General features: G+C 44.6%; 1 protein-coding gene across 2 annotated transcripts in view; it reads left to right on the forward strand.

Annotated features, from left to right (window-relative positions):
- The window catches only part of MATN2 (matrilin 2), a 166,958-nt gene that overhangs the window by 4,624 nt on the left and 141,801 nt on the right, over positions 1–20,533 (forward strand). For both annotated transcript variants that reach the window (XM_065902517.1, XM_065902518.1), the window contains exon 2: positions 11,261–11,431. In XM_065902517.1, coding sequence (XP_065758589.1) covers positions 11,287–11,431 — 145 coding nt within the window. In that variant the 5' untranslated portion in view covers positions 11,261–11,286. The remainder of the gene's footprint in view (positions 1–11,260; positions 11,432–20,533) is intronic.

Genomic DNA, 20,533 nt, shown 5'->3' on the forward strand with positions numbered 1-20,533 from the left:
TTATATGTGGAATCTCAAAACATGATACGAATGATACAAAACAAAAATAGATAAACTTAAATCTTAAAACTTAAATCTTAAATAGATAAACTTAAAACAGGAAATAAACTTGTGGTTACCAAAGGGGATAGTGGGTGAGTGGGGAGAGGTAAATTAGGCATAACACACACACTACTAAATATAAGCTAGGTGAACACCAAGGATCTACTGTATAGCACAGAGATCAATACTTAATATTTCATAATAACATATAATGGAAAAAATCTGAGAGTATATATACATATATATGTATGTGTGTGTGTAAACATACATGTATGTATAACTGAATCACTTTGCTATGCACTTGAAACTACCACAACATTGTAAGCTAACTATATTTCAATTTAAAAAAGTTTCTTATCTTCTGTTTCTGGAAGTCACAAGTCTGAAATAGTTCTTACTGGGTGTTATCGTTTCTTCTGGAGGCTTTAGGTAAGAATCCATTTCCTTGCTTTTTCCAGCTTCTAGAATCCCTTCTCATTGCTTGGCTTACTGCCTCTTGCCATCTTCAAAGCCGGCAATGTCAGGCTGAGTGCTACTCATGCTGCTTCCCTCTTACGTTTTTGAGGACCTTGACAATTACATTGGGCTCACCTGGGTAATTCAGGATACTCTCCCTGTTTTTTTTTTTTTTTCTTCTATTTTTTTAATTGAGGTATAATTGATATACAGCAGCTCCCCATTTTTAAAGTCAGCTGATTAGCAACCATAATTCCCCTTTGCTGTGTAATGTAATATATCCACAAATTCTGGGGGTTAGGACATGGACATCTTTGGATGGACATTATTTTGCACATCCCAGGGCTTAAGAAGGAGTTCCAGGTCAGGACCACCAGCATAGCCTTATTCTTTTTTTTTTTAGCCTTATTCTTATTAACACCCCTTCCAGTGTGCACAGTAGCCCATTCAAGAGAGAACACCCATTAAACTTCCTCCAAAATCTCTGCTGCAGCTCACATCTCTCCCTGAATCCCTTTGTCCACGGAATGTTCTGGGAGCAAGGGGGGCAGGACTAGTACTACAAACACTGCATTTATCAAGTAAACTTATAATCAAAAGCGCATAGAAAATGATGCAAAAAAACCCATAAGGGAACAGTTTAATGGATCTTTTGCAAAATGAACACTCTCATGTGACTACCTCTCAGAATGGCACCCCAGAAGCCCCCCTTGCACCCCCAATTAATTATAATCTCCCCCAAAGGTAATTGGTATTCTAACTTAGCATTACCTGTTTTTTAAGTAAACATTTTACAGAAGCACACATATAAGAAAGTGCACTAAGCAGGAACATACCTGGATTATTTTTCATTAATTGAGTAATCATTAATTTCATTAATGAGTAAGCACTGAGTAATCCGCAGAACATTTCTAGCACTCCACAATCGGCCCTCAGCTCCTCTGCTTTAAGGACACTTCTCTGAAGTTGTACACGCAGCGTTGACTTCTATCCCCCCCAACACCTGATAGGGAAGAAGGGAAGAACATTTGGTCTTAATCCCTACACATGTCCACTGAATAAGGGAGAATTCCGTTACTAAAGAAGGAGGGGAAATATCGGAGGACAGCTAGCAATGTCTGCCAAGACCTCTGTAGTCTCTCCAGTGTGAATAAGGGCCAGGCCTAGGGCTGTGACCTTGGTATGGATGGAAAGGGGAGAAGGCATGACAGACATCACATGGTAGAATGCGGTGCTTGCTTGTCTGGAAGGGAGGAAAGATATGGTAGGAATGCCCCGAATACCAAAATATGAGCTGAGGATATTTTCCCCCAGAAAATGATTCCTTGGAAAAGTGGAATTTGCTCTATATTTGGGTCCTTGCAGAAATTCTCAAAGTAGGGGAGCTCTGTCAAATATGTTGAACATGTTTGGGCTGGAACGTTGGCTTGAAATGTCCTCAATCAATGTACTAATTTTGGATACACATAGAAGTCAATTGATCAAAACAGTAAAAGAAAATTCAATTCAAATTTAGTCATTATTCTTCTGGACACAATTTCACAATTACAAGTATTGGATGACACTGGATACAATACCTTAAGAGCAACGCGATGAATAAGTTGCAGAGATGGTGAATTTATGTTTCCAGGACATTAAAAAACCCAACTGTCGTCATGTTACATAAGTGGGGACTGGTGGCCTGAGATAAAATTTCCAGTGACAGCATCATATATAGATTCAGAAAGTACTGTCTCTCACACAACTTAAACAGAAGCGAACGTGGCAGAAGACTCAAAAAACATCTTTAGTGTTGATGAAATACTGATGTTGGAAAGGCAAGCATTTGAAAACTGTTTTATGAAGTGAGAAAAAACACTGTTTTATGAAAAACACTTTTTTTATGAAATATTTTTAATGAATAAAGCATTATTGCTAAACTAATCCTTATTTTGCAATTTAAAATGTTTTGAATATGCATGTATGATAAAATGGATACTTTAATTATTATAACTAGATATTTGATATTTCATCAATACTGTTTAACAATTATGTGTTCAACATGGCCAAGAAGTCTGGGGGAGAGGCTCTTCCTATCACAGGGCAGAGCCCTTGGGGTCGCCCCCATCCTGGCAAACAGCGTATGTAGATGAAGACCTGCTTGGCTTGTCAAGATGCTGGGTGCAGAACTAGGGCCAATTTGATCCAACATTTATTGATCTTTCGCTGATCAATAAATGTGTTTATTCAGCATTTACCTATTTTCTAAAAGTTCATTTACAAAATTCAGCACCTGGGATACAGAGATGACAAGCTGTGGTTTCATGGAACCGCTCAGAGCCTAACCAGGGAGGCAGATATGGAAGCAAGAAAAAGAAGTCCAGGGCCAGAGCGGACAGCCAACCCATTGCTAGGAGGGTGTAGGAATGTCAGTCCTTCCTGGGAAAATCAGAGAACATTCCAGAGAGTGGCTGAATGTCTGAGCTGAAACTTGAGGAATGAATGTGGTTTTGTTTCGTTTTTTTTTTAAGCTGTGCCGCATAGCATGCAGGATCTTAGTTCCCCTACCAGGGACTGAACCCAGGGCCCTGGCAGGGAAAAGCATGGAGCCTTAAACACTGGTCCTCCCAGTCAGTTTTGATGACTGTGTAGAGGTAGACCGGACCGAGGGACCAGCGTGAATGAAGGTACCCAGCTAGGCCAGGAATCTGAGTTCTTCTGGCAGCGGTCAAGAGGCTGGGGTGCGTGTGGGGCTGTCGTGGTTGGAGGGCAGCCGGTGGGCCTTGAGCGTGGATGGTAAGCTGTGAGGCTGCAGCTGGAAACCCAGCAGGCTAGGGGCAGGACCCCAGGCGGTAAGAGCAGTTCCAAAGCTTCTGGAGGAGTCTGGGTGAGAAATCGAGAGCCTCGAGCATTGCTGCAGTGGCGGGACCTGCTGGGAGGTCTGGAGCGGGGAGCCGGCAGACGCGAGAAAGCGTCCGCCCGTGGATGTGATGGTGGCTCGAGGAAGACATGGAAGCTGAGGCCAAGTCTCCGGTTACCCTTGACCGTGGAGTTACCTTTCCATGAAAGGACTCGAGTCTGTGCCTGGAAAGGCCTGGCTGGCAAGCAGGCCTAGACCACGGGGCGAGAATCACAGTCAACATCAGGTCAACATCTCAGCGTCTAATACTGAGCGCGTCCTGAGCACCACGACCTTGAGTCCGTCCCAGCAGAAGCTGGGCTCCGCTCGCCGGCCCTGCGGGAGCTGGGGATTCCGGTCAGAGGCGGGGGACCGGCAGGAAGGCTGCAGGGGCCGTCCGGTGTGAGAGAGTCCCGGTGGACACAGTGGCGGTTAGCGTGGACCCGAGGTATGCCAACGGAGCAGCCGCCTGCGAGGGACAAAGCTACTGTATCTGATGTCTAAGGACTTTCTGCACAGAGGAGGGGACTCAAAATCTCTTTTTTTTTTAGCAAGTAGGCTGGCTGCCTGAGAGATGGCTGGGGTAGAATCTGGGCTTTGTCACTTAACTAGCTCTGAGGCCCTGGGGGAGCATCTTTCCCTCTGTGGCTCTTGGTGTCCTACCCAAGGAATTGGGAACTAGAATGGTTGTGGGACCACATGAGATAATAATAAGTGCTCTGCTCATTTCCGAGCCCGTAGTAGGCACTTGGAAAATGCTAGAGCCTCAGCCCCTTTCTCATCCAGGGGCAGGGTTTACGGCCTGGGAGGGTGTCAGGTCCAGGCTTCCTCGGGAGAGCAGCGTCGTCCCGGCCTGTGATCTGGTTTAGGCTGGGGAACGTGGCTTCCAGGTCACGCCTCTCATTTTATAGCTGACTTGTTAAAGCCCAGAACGTTAAATCACCTAGCTGAGGTCACAAGGCATGTTGAGACAGAGCCAGGCCTCTCCTCTCAAGGCCCCTGGCATGCAGTGTTGGCTCCCGTGAGATTCTAGGCGCCTGTCAATTGACTTGGAACAGCGATGCTTAGAAGTTATAGCTAAGACGGTCAGAACAATCTCCTCTCTCTCTCTCCTCCACCCTCTTGGTAAAGCTAAATGAAAAGACTCATTGTCTCCTGGAGAGGAGAAAAATTGCTAGAACAAAAGTCAAAACTGTTTTTTTTTTTTTTTTTTAAGTATTCTTTCCATGCCCCCAAATGCTTCATGGAATCTGTTCTGATTGAATTAACCTCTATTTCTCAGTACAACAATTCTTCTCATATGCCCATCTATGAAAGGAACTGTTTCTCAAACGTCATTCCATTTTCTGGTGAGAATTGGCTCTGGCTTCTGTTCTTCAAATGCTAGCAGTTATAAATGCCACACTGAGAAACAATGATTAATGTGGGCTACATGTACTGACTTATTTTTTCTTCTTTCACTGCCATTGAACTGCTTAAAAAGGTCTATCTTGTCAGATATTAATACTGCCATACTGGTTTTATGTTGACTTGTATACAGTATCCTTTCCCCTATTTCTTTAGATTTTTTTTTTAACAGCTTTTTTGAAGTCGAACTTAAACAATAAAATTCTCCACTTTGGGATCTTCCCTGGTGATCCAGTGGTTAAGAATTTGCCTTGCAATGCAGAGGACACAGGTGCGATCCCTGGTGACGGAACTAAGACCCCACATGCCATGGGGCAACAAACACCTGATGAAGCCAAAAATAAATATTAAAAAAAAAATCTTCAGTTTTAAGTGTGTAATTTGATGGGCTCTGACAAATGTATAGAGCCATGTAACCTCTATCACAATCATGGTGAATACTTACGTCACCCCCCAAATTTCCCTCCTGCCTCTGTGTTGTTCAGTCGCTCAGTTGTGTCTGACTCTTTGCAATCCCATGGACTGCAGCACGCCAGGCTTCCCTGTCCATCACCAACTCCTGGAGTTTGCTCAAACTCATGTCCATTGAGTCAGTGATGCCATCCAACCATCTCGTCTTCTGTCGTCCCCTTCTCCTCCTGCCTTCAGTCTTTCCCAGAATCAGGGTCTTTTCTAATGAGTCAGCATTTCACATCAAGTGGCCAGATATTGGAGCTTCAGCTTCAGCATCAGTTGTTCTAATGAATATTCAGGATTGATTTCCTTTAGGATGGACTGGTTGGATCTCCTTGCAGTCCAAAGGACTCTCAAGACTCTTCTCCAACACCACAGCTCAAAAGCATAAATTCTTCAGCACCCAGCCTTCTTTAAGGTCCAACTCTCACATTCATACATGACTACTGGAAGAATCATACCTTTGACTAGATGGACCTTGTTGGCAAAGTAATGTCTCTGCTTTTTAATATGCTGTTCAGGTTTGTCACAGCTTTTCTTCCAAGGAGCAAGCATCTTTTAATTTTGTGGCTGCAGTCACCATCTGCAGTGATTTTGGAGCCCAAGAAAATAAAGTCTCTCACTGTTTCCATTGTTTCCCCATCTATTTGCCATGAAGTGATGGGACCAGATGCTATGATCTTCATTTTTGAATGTTGTTTTAAGCCAGCTTTTTCATTCTCCTCTTTCATCTTCATCAAGAAGCTATTAAGTTCCTCTTCTCTTTCTGTCATAAGGGTGGTGTCATCTGCATATCTGAGGTTATTGATCTTTCTCCTGGCACTCTTGATTCCAGCTTGTGTTTCATCCAGTCCTGCACATTGCATGTTGTCCTCTGCGTGTAAGTTAAATAAGCAGGCGACAATATACAGCCTTGATGTGCTCCTTTCCCAATTTTGAACCAGTCCATTTTTCCATGTCTGGTTCTAACTGTTGCTTCTTGACCTGCAAAATTTCTCAGGAGGCAGGTAAGGTGTTCTGGTATTCCCATCTCTTTTGGAATTTGCAACAGTTTGTTGTGATCCACACAGTCAAAGCCTTTAGCGTAGTCAATGAAGCAGAAGTAGATGTAGCTGACCTTCCTTTCCCATCCAATCCCCTGAGGTCAAATCAGAACCATGGATCTTCTTTCTGTCATGGAGTGTTGCCCTTTGTTGGATGTCACATAAATGGAATTGTTCTGTGTGTGTTCTTTTTGTGTCTGGCTACTTTCACTCAGCCTAATTAGTTTGAGATTCATCCATTAATTGGTAAGTATTAGTCCATTTTATGGATGTACCACAGTTTATTTATCTGTTCATTAATATATGGACATTTGTGTTCCCAGTGTTTAGCTTTCACAAAGAAAGCTTCTATGAGCATCTGAGTATGTCTTTGTGTAGATGTGTTTTTATGTCTTTTGGGTAAATATGTAGGTTTCTGGATGGCCCAGTTTGCCCAGGGCTGAGTTTTCTGGGATGAAAGGCTTTCAGTGCTAAAACAGGCAATTCTAGGCAAACCAGGCCAGTTGATCACCTTGTGTTGTCTCATTTGGGAAATGTATGTTGAACTGTATGAGCAACTGCTGTATTGTTTCCCTAAAGGACTGTATCATTTTGCATTCTTACCAGCAACATATTAGAATTCCAGTTTTTTTACATTTTTGTCAATGCTTGGTTATATCAGTCTTTTTAATTTTAGATATTCTGGTGAATTTGTCATGGAATGTCATTGGGATATATTTTTTTTAATGTTTGTTTATTTATTTTGGCTGCGTGGAATGTTAGTTTTAGCTCGAGGGATCTCCAGTCTTCATTGTGGCACTCAGGATCTTTAGTTGTGGAATTTGAGATCTAGTTTCCTGAGCAGAGATCGAACCCAGGCCCCCTGCATTGAGAGTGCAGAATTTTAACCACTGGACCACTGAGGAAGTCCCTGTCATTGTGATTATTAATTTGCATTTTTCTAATGACTGAGAATGTTGAACATTTATTTGTTTCCCGAACGTCTTCTTTGGTGATGTGAGTGTTCAAATATTTTGTACATTTTCAAGTGGGTCATTTGTATTGTTATAGGGATTTATGTCTGGAATATAAATGATATATAGATATATAGACATATAAGGATATATGTCTTGGAAATCTTTTCTACCAGACTGTGACTTGCTGTACCATTGCATTTTGAAAAAGGAATTTTTAAAATTTATTTTATTGAAGCATAGTTGATTTATAACATTGTGCTAATTTCTGCTCTACACAAAGTGACTCAGTTATACATACATTCTTTTTTATATTTTTTTCCATTATAGTTTATCACAGGATATTGACTATAGTTCCCTGTGCTATACAGTAGGACCTTGTTGTTTACCCAGTTTATATACAGTAGTTTGTATCTGCTAATCCTAAACTCCTCCACTCCTCTCCCCACTGGCAACCACAAGTGTGTTCTCTCTTCTGTGGGTCTGTTTGTTTCGTAGATACGTTCCCTATGTCATACCTTAAATTCCACATATAAGTGGTATCATATGATATCTGTCTTTCTCTTTCTGACTTCACCTTAGTATGATAATCTCTAGGTCCATCTGTGTTGCTGTAAGTGGCATTATTTCATTCTATAGAAAGAAAGTTTTAAATACTTTAAAATTCTAACTTGTATTTTTTAATTATGGATTTGTGTGTCATTGTTTTATTACAGTAGTCATAAGTCAGCATCAAAGTTAATAGAAGGTACTTTAAATGGCTCAATTAACAATGTGTACTTCATATTAATTGGTTTGATTGCATAAAGATAATAACAAGTAGCTGTCATTTTTTGGACACTGCCTATATACCAGGCAGTATTCTATGTGCTTTATTTTTTTAACTTGTTTAGTTTTAATTGGAAGATAACTGCCTTGCATATTGCATTGGTTTCTGCCATGTATCAACATGAGTCTGCCATAGGTATACATATGTCCCCTTCCTCTTGAACCTCCCTCCCACCTGCCACCTCATTCTATGTGCTTTATATATTTGAGCTTATTTAATTCATACAACCAAGTCTCTTTATTATCCCCAATATAAAGATGAGAAAACTGTGGCAGAGAGAAGTAAAGTAACTTGCTCGGGGTTAGACAACTAGAAATGTTTAGTTGTGTTTATTCTTTTTTTAAAAAAATTTATTTATTTATGGCTGCACTGGGTCTCAGTTGCTGCTCGCGGGCTTTCTCTAGTTGTGGCGCGCTTTCTTTTGTTTCTGGTGCACGGGCTTCCCATTGCCCTGTGTGGTGGCATCTTTTGTTGCAGAGCGCAGGCTCTAGGGTGCTTGGGCTTCAGTAATTGCTCAGCTTTCAGGCTTAGTTGTCCCTCGGTAAGTGGAATCTTCCCACATCAGGGATCGAACCCGTGTCTTCTGAATTGGCAGGCAGATTCTTAACCACTGGACCACCAGGGAAGTCCAGTTCTGTCTATTCTCAACTCCCTACCCCTCACATATCTCCACGGCCTTTTGGTAAGCAGTCGTGACTCGAAAATGCAAACACCTCTTGAAATCCACAGTAAACCCAAGCCACAGGAAATGGTGTTTGTTTTTTGAAAATGATAATTATGACCACAACGTGTTCTAAATGTTTGGATTTAATTGCAGATGTGTCAGGATGGACGTGGACCCTTGAGAGCATGTTGTATATATTTTGAAAGAAACAAATGTGGACTTTGCACATATGGGAAGAGGAGATCATCACTAAAATAATAAATCACATATAAATGATGTAATACACTTAGAATTGATAAAACCAAGGAAACTTGAAATAAACAGTAGGTTTAGGATCAGAGAAAGAGGAAAAATCTTTTAAGTTTTCTTCCTTTTCTAAAAAGGAATCTCACAGGTTAGGCTATGAAAAGGAACCAGTTAGTAAAGAGCTTTATTTTGTCTAGAAGGGGTGGGCAGTAGTTATCCATAATGAACTAGCAATATTCTGGAGCTTCACCCCGTTATCACCTGCATGTGAAAGTAAGTAAAAGTGAAGTCGCTCAGTTGTGTCCGACTCTTTGCGACCCCATGGACTGTAGCCTACCACGCTCCTCCATCCATGGGATTTTCCAGGCAAGAGCACTACCTTAGGTAAATTATTTAACTTCTTTACTTACTTTAAGAATTAAATGGCTTAATACATTTAAAGCACTTGGCTCAATGCCTGGCACATAGTAAGCACTGAATAAACATCTGCTATTTTTAATGGAGTCTTAAGACAGAGTGAAAAGTGAGCTAGTGCAACACAGCAAGTGTGAAAAACTGTGGTCTTTGAAGGTCGACAGGCCTAGGTTCATCTCCAGGTCAATTCCCGAAAGCAATTTGCTGAACAAACAGTTCACTGAATTATTAAGGTTGTTGTTTTTTTTCCCCACATTTTGGGACGTGATCCCTGCCCTTGGCCTGTCCTGGTCCCATCTCTGACGGTGAAACAGCTATGGCCTTTCATGAATTGGCTTCTGGGGACTTGGCTTGCAGCTAGCCAAGTTTTCTGTTAATTGGTGAATTGGTAAATTAGCCGCTTACCCTGGATTTGAATCCCTTCTTTGCTACGAGGCTCGGTGGCCTTGGTCAAGTTACTAAAGTTCTCTGAGCCTCAGTTTTCTCATCTCTAAAAAGCAGAAACAGTAATTCTGATTGCTGCAAGATAGGTATGAGGATTAGATGAAATCAACTGGGTGAAAAGGCCAAGCACAAGATGAGATCTTAGTAAAGAAACTTTACAGGCAGATGATCTTCCTTAAATGTTGTTCCTCCCTAAATATTCCCTCCTCCCCACTAATTTGTGTAAATTAATAAATTGCTTATGACATTCATCCTGATGACTGAAACTAGAAGAAAGACAATTTAAACATAGTCCCAGGACGTTGCCTTCTCCGTGAGGGTTTGCCAGGCAGAAGAGTCCATATCATTCACCACATGGCAAGTGCCTTTCCCATCCCACGTGAGGCATTGAGACTGGCCAGCCTGGGAAAGCCTGGATCTGATCACGTCACTTCCCTGCTCAGAATCTTTCCTCCAGAGCCTTTAACAGCAGCTACCCTGCAGGACCAGCACAGAAAACGGTTCAAGTCTGGTCAAGAGTGTGCTACTCCGTTTGAAACTGTCTTGCCGTGCTCGCTTCGGCAGCACATATACTAAAATTGGAACGAAACTGTCTTGCCTCAGTGGATATCTGAAACTCAACTCAGGGCTAAAATTCTTTCTGCATCTGAGAGCTTCTTGCTCAACATTGCACTGGATCCTGTTCTTCTCTGGTCTCCTAACACTTTTGCTTGTCCCCACCTTCCCACGTGTGCCAGACACTACCCTGAATGCATCAGTTACATGGGTGAAGTCACTCAATTAGCTAATATTATCCCATATTCCCACATGGCATGGGGAGGTTAAGTAGCTTGCCCAAGGTCACACACAGCAAGTGTCAGAGCCAGAATCCAGAGCCCGGCAGTCTGGTGCCAGAGTTCAAGCCTTTAACCACTGAACCACACTCCCTCTTAACAGACGCATGTGGGAGGCAGGGAGGCTGGGAGGCTAAGTCATGTTAACTTATGCAGCTGTATGTGAATTCCTTGGGAAACATACAGATTAATTCCTGCCATCCGCCGTTATTAGACTAAGAAAATATTGTTACTTGGACTCCTCGGGTGGCGTTTTCCCTTTTTCAAATCCAGGATATAGAATGTGACTACGAATAATTGAAAATAAACTTGATTGAAAAGAAACTTCAGGGTAGATTTTTTTTTCCCCCAAGTTTTCTGTTCAGTCTTATCGTGACCAAAGTGGCGAAAAATTCCAACTATGCACGCCCTGCTCAGGGCATTCAAGAGCCTACCAGTGGGGTCTGAGGGTCACACACACAAATGGCATTTTAAGTACCAGCGGCACGTCTGATTGGGGAAAAGTAGGGGGCGGGAGGGTGTGTGGGTCTAGGGCTCCTCGGGCTCAGGGAGACCCGGAAACCTCACCCAGCCCTCTTCTCCCTTGTGTTTGTCACAGCCTAGCCCCTCTTCCTCTTCTTGAAGATGGAAAAGATGCTGGTGGGCTGCTTTCTGCTGCTCTTCGGACCGACCCTCCTCCTCCCTGCTGAGGCCAGGGAACGGCGGCCTCCTCCCAGGTCCATCTCCAGAGGGAGACACGCTCGGACCCACCCTCAGACGGCCCTCCTGGGTGAGTGATGGGTGGGTGGGGGGCTCCGCCCCAGAAACAGGCCGAGGTGGTCCACGGCGGCCCTCCAATGGAGGCGGGGCCCGCCCTGGGTGCCCGCTTTGGGTGTGCTGGGGGAGAGGGCATCTCATTGGCGAGGAGAGGGGATCTCATTGGCGGGGAGTCGTCCTGAGTTGAGGATGTGGTTGTACGTTGGTTTTCAACAGAAATGAAAACCTCTTCTATTGCAAAATTTTCCATTTAATCTGAAGCTCCTGACTTTTTTCCAGTAAGCAAGGGCGTGGGTTTTCATCTGAAAAGGTCCTGGTTGGACTTACCCGGACAAGGGTGTTGTGAGAATGTTTTCTTGGGTCTGTCTGCGGATCTGTGTTGATGATGCTTCCCTACCTGGCACCTTGGGAAGAAGAGCAGGTTTGTGGAAGGTGGAAGCTGGCACGAAAGAGAGATGGAATCAGGAGATTAGAAATGTAAGATGTCAGAGGTCTGTGTTTCTCTCCCAGTGAACGTGTTTCCTTCAGGTGAAGTTTTTTCTTTCTCCAAGAGAAAGGAAAGATCCTGAAAACATGTAGGATATAGAGGAATGGGCCTGGTTCTGAACGTAGGCTCTGGAAGGCCGAGGATGCAGGGGTCACAGGAAGGCTGGTCAGTGGCAAGACGGTGGTTTTGGCATAGACCTGGCTTCATAGACCTGGCCCTGATGCTGACCAAGTGGGTACACTTAGGCCACGTAACCTCTCTGAGGTTCAGTCTCCTTATTCATAAAATGGGAATGTTAACACTGATCTTTGTGAGAAGAAGGCATGGTAATGAATATATGTGAATTATAGGTACACAGTGAATGAAAGCTTTCCCATAACCATCATTCCATGAAGTTGTTCTCCAAAACTGTGGGTTTTTTTTTTTTTTTTTTTTTTTGCTACATGGACATAGGATGAGATGGTTGGATGGCATCACCGACTCAATGGACTTGAGTTTGGGTAGGCTCTGGGAGTTGGTGATGGACAGGGAGGCCTGGCGTGCTGCAACTCACGGGGTGGCAAAGAGTTGGACATGACTGAGTGACTGAACTGAACTGATGCAGGATCTTAGTTCCCCAACCAGAGATCTAATTCGTGCCCATGTAGTGAAATAAGGAGTCTTAACCACTGGCCCTCCAGAGAAGTCCCTCCAGAACTGTGTTTCATATTTGTATCTTGTTGGCCAGCCCCTAAAGTCTGACCCCCTCTGAAGACAACTGAGAGAACTATCGCGTGTCTGGTTGCCTCAGCATCTGAAATGACAAGAGACCAGAGGAACCAGAAGCTCTGTTCTGAGAGAGCAGAATCTTTACGGTGCTATAAACGATGACCCCAATGATGCTGGGCCCTTCATGTCTTTAGTCTCCTGAGAATCTGTTTCCATAGTGACATGAACATATGATTTCTGCAAATGTGGAAAGGACTGGGGGACGTTTAGTATCCTGATTAAAGGGCTTTTTAAAAATGTCTCAAGATGATAAACATATGTCATCATATGATAAACATATCTTTCTATCATCTATCTATCTATGAACAGAGGTGGCAGAGGTGTGTGGGTGTGTGAGATGGAGAGAGAGAGAGCTAAAAATGCCTGATTCCTAGATCAACAGCAGTGATTATACAGTTTGGTTTCTAATGGGGCTGTTTTTGGAATGAGCCACCCCATACTTAGCCAGAAGAGCATACATGCACCTCTTGGCATTAGCTATCTCTGCCCCGACTCCCTGCCTCTCTCTCTTCCCCCCACACATACTTTCTGATACACACACATGCACATAGACACACACTCAGACACTCTCACCTCCCCCCCACGCACAGACACTGGGCCTCCCCTAGTGGTCAGCATTCACTGCTCTCTCCTTTGACTTGAGCTCTGGCTCTGAAAGAGAAACCTCCTGGTCTTCGCAGCTAAGAGATCCTGTTTTGCTAAGGGCATCAACCCCGAGTCTAGCATCCTCCCCCTCCGCTTTTCTGATTTTGCAGGAGAATGTGTCAGGGACAAAGAGGGGGTAGGATATGCCTCACCTCTGCCCCCCAAGGAATGGCGTGTCCACTCCCTGATGTGTGGGAGGGCAGCTTGACTTGGGAAGGTGGGGAGTGAGTGTGAACCATGAAACTGAAGGTAAACACCACCATTCTGGCCTGGATTCTCTAGCGCCATCTGCTTTCGGTTTACCTTTGACAGTGAACAAAGATGGAGAAGTCGTGCTCCTTATAGTCCTTGCCTCACTGTTTTTTTGATGGCTGGATTGGTGATACCCACTGTATGGTGTATCCCACCATTTACTTGCTTGCATGACCGTCTCTGAATGTTTAACAGAGTAGAAGCAGAATTGTTTCTTAGGCTAATTTTTCATTTGAATTTTCTGATTAAAAAAAAATTTATATTTATGTCTAAATTCAAGTTAGAGGCCAGGTAACAACTTGAGCCTTTTTTTATTATTAAAAAAATAATGCAGGTATTTTTCTGCCTTCCTATAGATGTTTGCATGTCCCTCAAGTGGTAGTCCGTGATGTGTGTCCAGGAGGGCTTGCCTTCTACTTCATTCATTTATCTGGAATTTCTGCTCTGTGCCAGACATGAGGGGGTTAAAGTGCAACCAAAAAGTGCACATGCAGTGGGGAAGACACGTGTGAAAAGGTCATTAACTCGGTGGAATCTGTGCAAAAGTAGAGGCGTAGCTAAGTTATAGCTTTACTCTGCCTGCTGTTGGCTCAGTTTAAGAAAGTGGTTCTCAAACTTTTGGGTCTCAGGACCTTTGTACACTTACAAATTACTGAGGATCCCAAAGAGCTTTTGTTTTTGTGGGTTAAGTCTACTGAGGTTTACTGGATCAGAAATTGAAAAGGAGGGACTTCCTTGGTGGTTCAGCGGTTAAGAATCCACCTGTTGGGCTTCCCTGGCGGCTCAGCAGTAAAAAATATGCCTGCCAGTGCCTCAAGACAGGAGACTTGGGTTCAGTCCCTGGGTCAGAAAGATCCCCTGGAGAAGGAAATGGCAAACCACTCTAGTATTCTTGCCTGGAAAATTCCATGGACAGAGGAGCCTGGTGGGCTCCAGTCCATGAGGTCTTGCAAAAGAGTCAGACACGACTTAGAGACTGGCATGGATGCATGGGTGAGTACTCAGTTGTGTCCAACTCTTTGCAACAACAACAAAAAAGAATCCACCTGCCATTGCAGGGGATAGAGGTTCAATCCCTGGTCTCGGAAGATTCCACATGTCGAGGGGCAACACGTGCTGTAGCTACTGAGCCCTAACTCTGGAGCCCGGTAACCACAACTAGTGGGCCAACACTCTGCAACAAGAGAAGCCACCACAGTGAGAAGCCCACACACTGCAGTGAAGACCCACTGCAGCCAAAAATAATAAATAAAATTTAAAAGCGAAATTGAAAAGGACAACTATAAAAATATTAACTAATTTAAAAATAACAGTAATAAACACACAGGGCTTCCCTGGTGTCTCAGCTGGTAAAGAATCCGCCTGCAATGTGGGAGGCCTGGGTTCGATCCCTGGGTTAGGAACGTCCCCTGGAGAAAGGAAAGGCTACCCATTCCAGTATTCTGGCCTGGAGAATTCCATGGACTATATATAGTCCATTGGGTCACAAAGAATCGGATGACTGAGCGACTTTCACGTCACTTCAGTAAACACAAAACCTGATGCATAATGCAAATTAAAATATTTGTATAATAATATTTTCAAAATAAAAATATGAGAAGAATGGAGGATTTTACATTTTTGCAACTCTGCTTAATGTCTAGCTTAATTAAAGACACCTGGATTCTCATTTCTCATCCATTCAGTCTGTTATGAAATACTGTTTGGGTTGTGTTACTTGAAGAAAATATGACCTCACACAGATATGTAGTCAGAAAAAGGAGGAACTTAATCGTAATAGCCATTTATATGAGTATGGGTATTCTTTGACACAACACCAAAACTACACAAATAATAGTTTCTTCAAGATTAATAGTAGTGTGGACTTTAAAACCACCTCAGTATACATTACATTTTGAACTATATACACACACGTAAGAGAGAGTATAAACGGCAAACATTAGTGTTGTTACAAAAATAGTTTTGATTTCATGGACCCTTTGGTGGGGGTCCCCAAACCCCACTTTGAAAATGGCTGGTTTAAGGGGAGCATTCCCAGGGAAAGTTGGGACTGCGTGAAGCTGGGAGATGAGCTGCCAGGAAAGCCGTGAGGATGGAGCATGGAGGTGGGGGCTGGTGAGGCCATCAGGACTGCTATGTCTGTAAGGCACGTGGTCTGAGCTGGAGACAAGCCCAGAGGAGGTGGGATCCAGGTAACTTAGGACCTTGGGGGCGCCAACGGAAAGTCTGGGCTTCGTGCTGCAGAGGTGGGAGCCCTGGAAGATGTGACACTGGCAACAGTGGTGATCACTGCTGATCCCCTTTCCACCCACTGTGCCACCTGGGCAGCCTAAGCCGGGTGTGCTGTGTGTGAGTGTCCGCCTCTTTGCGACCCCATGGACTGTGGCCCACCAGGCGCCTCTGTCTACGGGATTCTCCAGGCGAGAATACTGGAGTGGGTTACCATTCCCATCTCCAGGGGATCTTCCCAACCCAGGAATCAATCCTGGGTCTCCCACATGGCAGGCAGACCCTTTACCGTCTGAGCCACCAGGGAAACCCAGTATTTCCTGGGTTATACGCAAAGCCTAAGCTCATGGAAGCTCTTAGATTCTTCCCTCTGCACCTCTCCTGCCTCAGTGGCACCTGTCCCCTCCCAGACTCCTTCCTAAGTTCCCTTCAGGGTGGTGCTAACTGGAAGTCATGTTGCTCCCCACTCCTAAGTACTGCCTGCTCTGCATCTGCACACTTTTCTCTTTATTATATCACAGTCATATGGGGATGGAGCTGTCACCAGGGCCACCAGTGGGAGCATATCAGCCTTTTTGGAAACCTTAGCCCTCCTTGCCCAAGTCCCACTGTATTGGTGATGCCCCTCACTCTTGGAATGAGAGTACATGCAAACCGTCCGTGCGCGTCCACCTGCTGGCTCCCCTGTTTTGTTTGTCTTTTACGAGGTCCTGTTGACATGTGCTGTCTTTTCTAAATTCACCAAGCTCGCTCATTTTATTTCCACTAACTAACCTGGAAAGCTTTTCCTGTCCCTGCAATAGACTCCCCTTTCAGATCAATGGCGCCCGCAAAGAATTCGTGCTTGTGATTTAAATGAGCACGTTGTGACAACAGGACAGTAGATTCGAGAAGTGGGAGGTGGTGCCTCAGAGTGTGTTGGAGCGGGGATGGTGGGAGCTGACTTCCCATCCCCTCAACTCTGCTAGGAAAAATTCCAGAGGTGTTTATGGGGTAAAAGTCATGGAATTTAATAACATTTCTTCCAAACAGTTAATTCACTACTTAAAAATAAGCTAATGAAGACAATCGAAGAACTCACAGTATACTGCCCCAGATTCTGTTCCTGGGAAGGCATAGTACGCTACTAGGCATTTATTTCCAATTTTGCATACATCTCTAATTAAACCTGATCTCAGAACATCAGAAAAAATGAAATGTTTCAAACAAGGAGCTGAAGCCTAAATTAGCAATGTGACTGAAGGAACTGGCTGGCCTAGGGAATTAAGTGTAAGAATGCCCTACCCTGTGTTGTCAATGGAGGTTCTTGCCTGGGTTGATAATTATTAACATTTTCAAGCATTGGCTGCCAGTAAATGAATTTCCACATCCTGAAACAATCCCCTTAATTGACATTTGTTGGCACCCTCAGTGAGGGAAGAAAAGTAGATGCCAGAAGCTATCTGAACTTTTGGCTTCTGGAAGACAGACCCATTGACGCCACCAGTCTTAACATGCCCTGAAGCCACTCTGTCACGGATACAACTTTTGTCTCCTTGAGCTTTCTGGGGCTTTGTTCACGTTCTTCTACCTGAAGTATTTTTCCTTTGTTGTTGTTCAGTCACTCAGTTGTATCTGACTCTTTGTGACCCCATGGACTGCAGCACACCAGGCTTCCCTGTCTTCACTATCTCCTGGAGTTTGCTCAAACTCGTGTCCATTGAGTCGGTGATGCCATCCAATCATCTCATCCTCTGTCGTCCCCTTCTCCTCCTGCCTTCAATCTTTCCCATCATCAGGGCCTTTTCTAATGAGTCAGCTCTTTTCTTTGGGTAAGGCTTACTATCACCCTTGGAGAAGGAAATGACAACCATTCCAATACTCTTGCCTGGAAAATCCTGTGGATGGAGGAGCCTGGTAGGCTAGAGGACATGGGGTCGCAAAGAATAGGACACAACTGAGTGACTTCACTTTCACTTTCACTGTTGTCAGGCAAGGGCAGACTTAATGCCACCTCCTCCCCCTGCCAGCCAGGCAGGACCCTCCCATCCCGGGATGGGCCACAAGCACTCAGATCATCTGCCAAGGTGTCAACTCACTTTGCTTTATATTCTGAGGGGTAATAATGGCACATACCAAGGATCCCTGTTCTGGTTATTTTTGTACTTGCTCTGTATTTAGCATCAGATTGTAAACTTTTGAAGGAAGGGACCATTTTTCATGTCTCATGACACCTCTGGAGGTACGATCACTTACTGAGACCTTGCTGTGAGTAGGGACAGGCCCGCTCACTGGATCTATGTAAAAAAGACAAAACACTGCAAGGTGGTGATAGGTTTATCTCATTTTCAAATGAGGAAGCCCAGGAGAAGAGAAGTAAAGCGATTTGGTAAATTTGTTAAGGCTTCTGAAAGTTGAAGTTGCTCAGAAAGTCGTGTCCGACTCTTTGTGACCCCGTAGACTGTAGCCCGCCAGGCTGTCTGTCCATGGGCTTCTCCAGGCCAGAATAATGGAGTGGCTAGCCGTTCCCTTCTTCAGCGGATCTTCCCAACCCAGGGCTGGAACCCAGGTCTCCTGCAGTGCAGGCAGATTCCTTACCATCTGAGCCACCAGGGAAGCCCACAGTGGGTAGCCGTTCCCTTCTCCAGCGGATCTTCCCGACCCAGGAATCGAACCGGGTCTCCTGCCTTGGCAGGTGGATTCTTTACCAGCTGAGCTACAGACTTCTGAAAACCCAGAATGAAAAGTTGTCCTTCCCAACCCCACCCCACTCCGCAAGAGGTTGCATGGCTGAGGAGTTGTGTGTTTGAGCAAAGAAATACTCGAGCTTGCTTGCTCCCTGACCAGGAGTTCTGAGCAGACCACGAGGTGCCCATCAGTCTTTGGAGGTGTTGCTGCTACTGCAGGTCACACCGGGGTCGCTGACCTCAAGCCCCCTCTTTGGTCCCACCCACAGCGGAAGCTCTGCGGTTGTTGGACCGCCGAGAGGATGAAGCATACAGATGGCTGATTTCATCCTCCTGTCCATGGTTGCAGTCTCTTAGCACGTGACTCCGAGAAAGCTGCTCTTTCCTCTTCAGTGTATTCACCTATAAAGGGAGGTAACTGGAGTCAGGGATCTTTCGTGTCTCATCTGGGGCGTGGTGACATCACCTATTCCTGCCTTCTCGTTGTCCCTTCTCTGGCTCCCGGTAGTGAACCTCCTCTCCCCGCCATCCCCGATGCGATCTTTGGCTTTCTTTCCTTCTCTCCGGATGAGAGGGAGAAGTTTTAAGATAGAAGGGATGGGGCAGTAGAGTCAGGCAGGGGGTTGGTAGCAGGTAGGGTGCACAGTAAGATCCGGGAAACTGAACACTGGTCCTCACGCCTAATTGTCTCTCCGAAGCTCTGAAAGGCTCATTGCCCACAGACCGCTGGTTCCCAGGACCAGAGTGTTTGATTCAGTAGGCCTGGGTTGGGGCTTGAGAAGTTGCCATTTCTGGAGACTTCAGTTTGAGAATCTTTGCAGAGGAGAAATCTAGGAGTTGGGGTGGGGATGGGCAGGAGGAAAGGATCTTAGTAAGAGATGCTAAGCATGAACCAGAGAGACAGTGCAGGATGAATAACATTTGCTGAGAAAATTGCAGCTGCAGCGTATAAGCGAACTGTCAGCTGGGTCGACTCTTTCTGCTGCTTTGAATAGGCTGCTAGCATTTTCCTACCCGGGGGAGTTAGCAAAGGTGGGGAGCCTCAAGCCTCTTACAGCACAGTGATTAGCACACATCTAAAGAAGCCAGTGTCTGGCGTGTGTCTTCATCATCAGAACTGGTTATAAAAATGAAGGTTGATGCATAGAGCTGATCAGATTGTTTTTAAGTATAGCAAAAACTTAAAGAAGAATAACCCCTTTGAAGTGAGATCACACCCTTTGTCAATCTCCCGCTGTGCATCCTCTGGGACAGAGCCAGGGCCCAATTATGGACGCGATGGAGGGACTCTCGTGGCGGCTGCTCAGTCCGGATGCAGAAAGCACATCTCCTCTCCTCGCTCTCAGCCTGTTTTATGTATAAAGCAATATCTCTGTTATCATTCAGTCGTTATAAACTATATGAAGTGAATTCTTCATTCCTATCTTGTGATTAATACCGAGAAGCTCCAAAAAGAATAGTATCTGACTTAAGCCACAGACTTAAAAACTTTCCTAGCCAATGAATACATAACTTGACTTTCTTCTACAGAATCTCTCACCTTTTCTTCTCTAGTAAACTCTGTCCCCTTCCTTTTCTGTAACTCTGTAACTCTCTTCTTCTCCATTCCCATCCCTCCCTCATTTCCTTCTTCAGTGCCAGGATGTTTGATCCTCAGCTTGCCCAGGTGTTTGGCACCTGCAGTGTGTATGTGTGGGTGTTCTTTCAGTAGGTGACATAGCCACTTTTTCTTTTCTCCTCTTTGATAACTGCTGCTCTTGGGGGCAAGGCATATAGCCTTACCCTTCCAGAGACAATCATGTCCCAGGTTTCCCTACCAGATGATAATAAAAACAACATTAATGATGGCTGCCCCTTTTGGGAGAGCATCTACTATGTGCTAGGCAGTTCACCCTTCCCTCTACGTGGTATTAATATTATTATCCCCATTTTACAGATGAAGAAACTGAGGCTTAGAGACATTAAATGTTTTGCTCAAGGTCATGCCACCACTGAGTAGCAGAGATGGGGTTGGAGAAGTCAACGTAACATTTCCTTTGGCTCAGATTCTTTTCTGCAACCCTCCTCC

This window comes from Muntiacus reevesi, chromosome 12, assembly GCF_963930625.1.
Source record: "Muntiacus reevesi chromosome 12, mMunRee1.1, whole genome shotgun sequence".
NCBI classification, from domain to species: domain Eukaryota; kingdom Metazoa; phylum Chordata; class Mammalia; order Artiodactyla; family Cervidae; genus Muntiacus; species Muntiacus reevesi.